The 2,304-nt window shown below is 41.1% G+C and overlaps 1 protein-coding gene across 1 annotated transcript; it reads right to left on the minus strand.

Moving 5' to 3' along the window:
* Positions 1-1,002: 1,002 nt before the first annotated feature.
* On the minus strand, positions 1,003-1,728 carry LOC128132962 (extensin-like). The gene has a single exon (XM_052769982.1). The coding sequence runs from the start codon at positions 1,726-1,728 to the stop codon at positions 1,003-1,005; it is 726 nt and encodes a 241-aa protein (XP_052625942.1).
* Between the last annotated feature and the right edge of the window lie 576 nt (positions 1,729-2,304).

Raw genomic sequence — 2,304 nt, forward strand, 5'->3', positions numbered from 1 at the left:
TGTTGGATGATACTTGAGAGAGTTTTTAGAGTTTACTCTTCTGACTATTTGGGGAGTAAACACAATGACTAGTTTCTTGGGGAGTAAACTCATACAAAGGTATGAGTTTACGGTTTTGGGTGCTTTTTCAACCCAAAATATAAAAGTTTGGTCGGGTGATTCTAATACGCGAAGTGTTTACGGTTGTCAAAAATAAAAACCCGGGATGACACTTTCTTTCACCCGTTCGTTTAAAAATAATATTCAAATATTCAAATGAACTTTATATTTCTTAAAAATAAGATATAATGATAATAATTCATGATAAGAAGTGGTTGACTTTTAAGGTTTGAACAAATGAAACTTTTGGGTTGTCACATTTGAGTTGTGAGGTGCGCCTGTCTTGCTCATCCATAATATGATTCTCTACAGCTAACTCAACATCCAGTTGAGTCAATCGGTCATTGACGTTAGCATGTAGAGTTTTGTTGGCTGCTTCAATGGCCTGTCGTGCAACTTCAAGGTTTGAATGCCTATATTGAAGAGACCGTTGAAGGTTCTCCACCGAAGCGTTGACAGTTTGAGCGTTCTTTGCAGCAGCAGCCTGCAAGGAATCTAAAAATAGGTGAGCTTCAGAAACTAGTTTATCGACTTTTGTGGTCGCTTCCTTGCACTCCTTAGTAGAAGCATCATCAGCAAGAGAGTCTTGTTGACACTATGAAGTAGAGGCTTCAATTACTTTAGCTGCAGCAGCTAGGGTTGCACTGTGTTCTGTAACAACAGGGGAGAACGAGGCCTTCAATGCAGCTTCAGAAAAGCTCCAGAGGAAGAGGATGAGAGCAGTTGATCAAGATTTTCATTTACTGCCTTGAGATGACGCTTTGTAACAAGCTCATCATCATCATCACTCTACACACGGTAAGGACTGAAATACGTGGAATCAAATTCCAAGTCCTCACCGCCTAGAATAGGGGTTGTTTCGGTAGATTGAGTGGGAGATAAGGGTTTGGTTATGGCTGGAGGTTAGGTTGTGACGGGTGGTTCGGTTGTTACTGGTGGATTGGGAGCAGTAAAGTGAGCTCCTATGGTAGTAGTGGTAGTAGTGGTATTTGTGAAAATGGGAGGAGGGATGGGAATTGTATTGGATGGTTGAGTGGTTGGAATGGGAAATATAGGAGGGATGGATACTTGGATGGTTACAGGTGGAGGTGAAGGAGGGTTAGAGCGAACTGGAATTTCTGGGGTAGGGGAGCGAGGCGGAGTATCACCTCGGCCCGAAGCCTCATCATCAGAGCTTTCGCTCTCAGATTCTGAAGGAGGAGCGTTCTTATGCTTAGGAGGGACATACTCTAAATCTGAATCACTTGAGGATTGTAGAATAATCCTCCTAGCGGGCTTCTTCTGCTTCTTCGGTTGAGCCTGTGAAGTGGCAGCCTTATCAGACTTTCGCTTCTTGGGGGTTTTCACCTTGGTTGGTTTATAGACAGGTCCTTCCTTCTGAGTATCAGGCTTCTTACCCCTTTTTGTTGGCTTGTCAGCCTCTTCAATAGAGCGAACCACGGCTGGTGTGAGCTCCTTTGGACCGGATGATGGACGCTTCCTGTATTGTTGGAGAACGTTACTCGACGCAGAGATACGACCAAGCATTGCTTCAGGAATGGATCCAATAAAGGAGTAATTGGTTGGATCGGTGACAATGATTTTGGCAGTGTGAACGGTAGCAATGGATGAGAGAAGATAATCCGCCATTATTGGAACACAAAGGCGGTCAATAACTTGTTGAGAAGTATTAAAAGGCATCTTTTGAAGGTTATAAAGGGTGGCTTTCGTTTCAATTCATAATTTCAATACTTGACATAAGACCCGAACTAAATGAAGTACTTGTCATATCATTGTGATCTGTTGAACAAGTAGGTAGGATAAATTTTATCGTAACAAAAGGAAGTAAGGAAATCTCAAAAAAAATAAACTGGATCTTTAGGGTTACAGAAGCCTTGGTTTAAGAAAAGCTCATAAAGATCACTCAAAAGAAAAAAAGAGATTTCATTTGGTAACAAGTAGGATCTTTAATATTAGAATTCACTGTCAATTCATTAGTGGTGTTGAACTTTGGGTTTCACTTAGTACATAGTGGCATGAACCTAAGATCATGAACGCAGATTTTGTATAACCATAAACCTCAGTGGTTAATACTGAGAGTCTCAGGGGTTATATTGGTGAAGCGAAGTATAATGGAGAAAAGTGATGGAGATGGTATAAGAAGCGAATGTACCTCTACTTTAAAGAAAAGAAGGACCAAGTAGAAAACTCTAAACTCAATTTGAG

This window comes from Lactuca sativa, chromosome 3 (genome assembly GCF_002870075.4).
Source record: "Lactuca sativa cultivar Salinas chromosome 3, Lsat_Salinas_v11, whole genome shotgun sequence".
In the NCBI taxonomy this organism is placed as follows: Eukaryota; Viridiplantae; Streptophyta; class Magnoliopsida; order Asterales; family Asteraceae; genus Lactuca; species Lactuca sativa.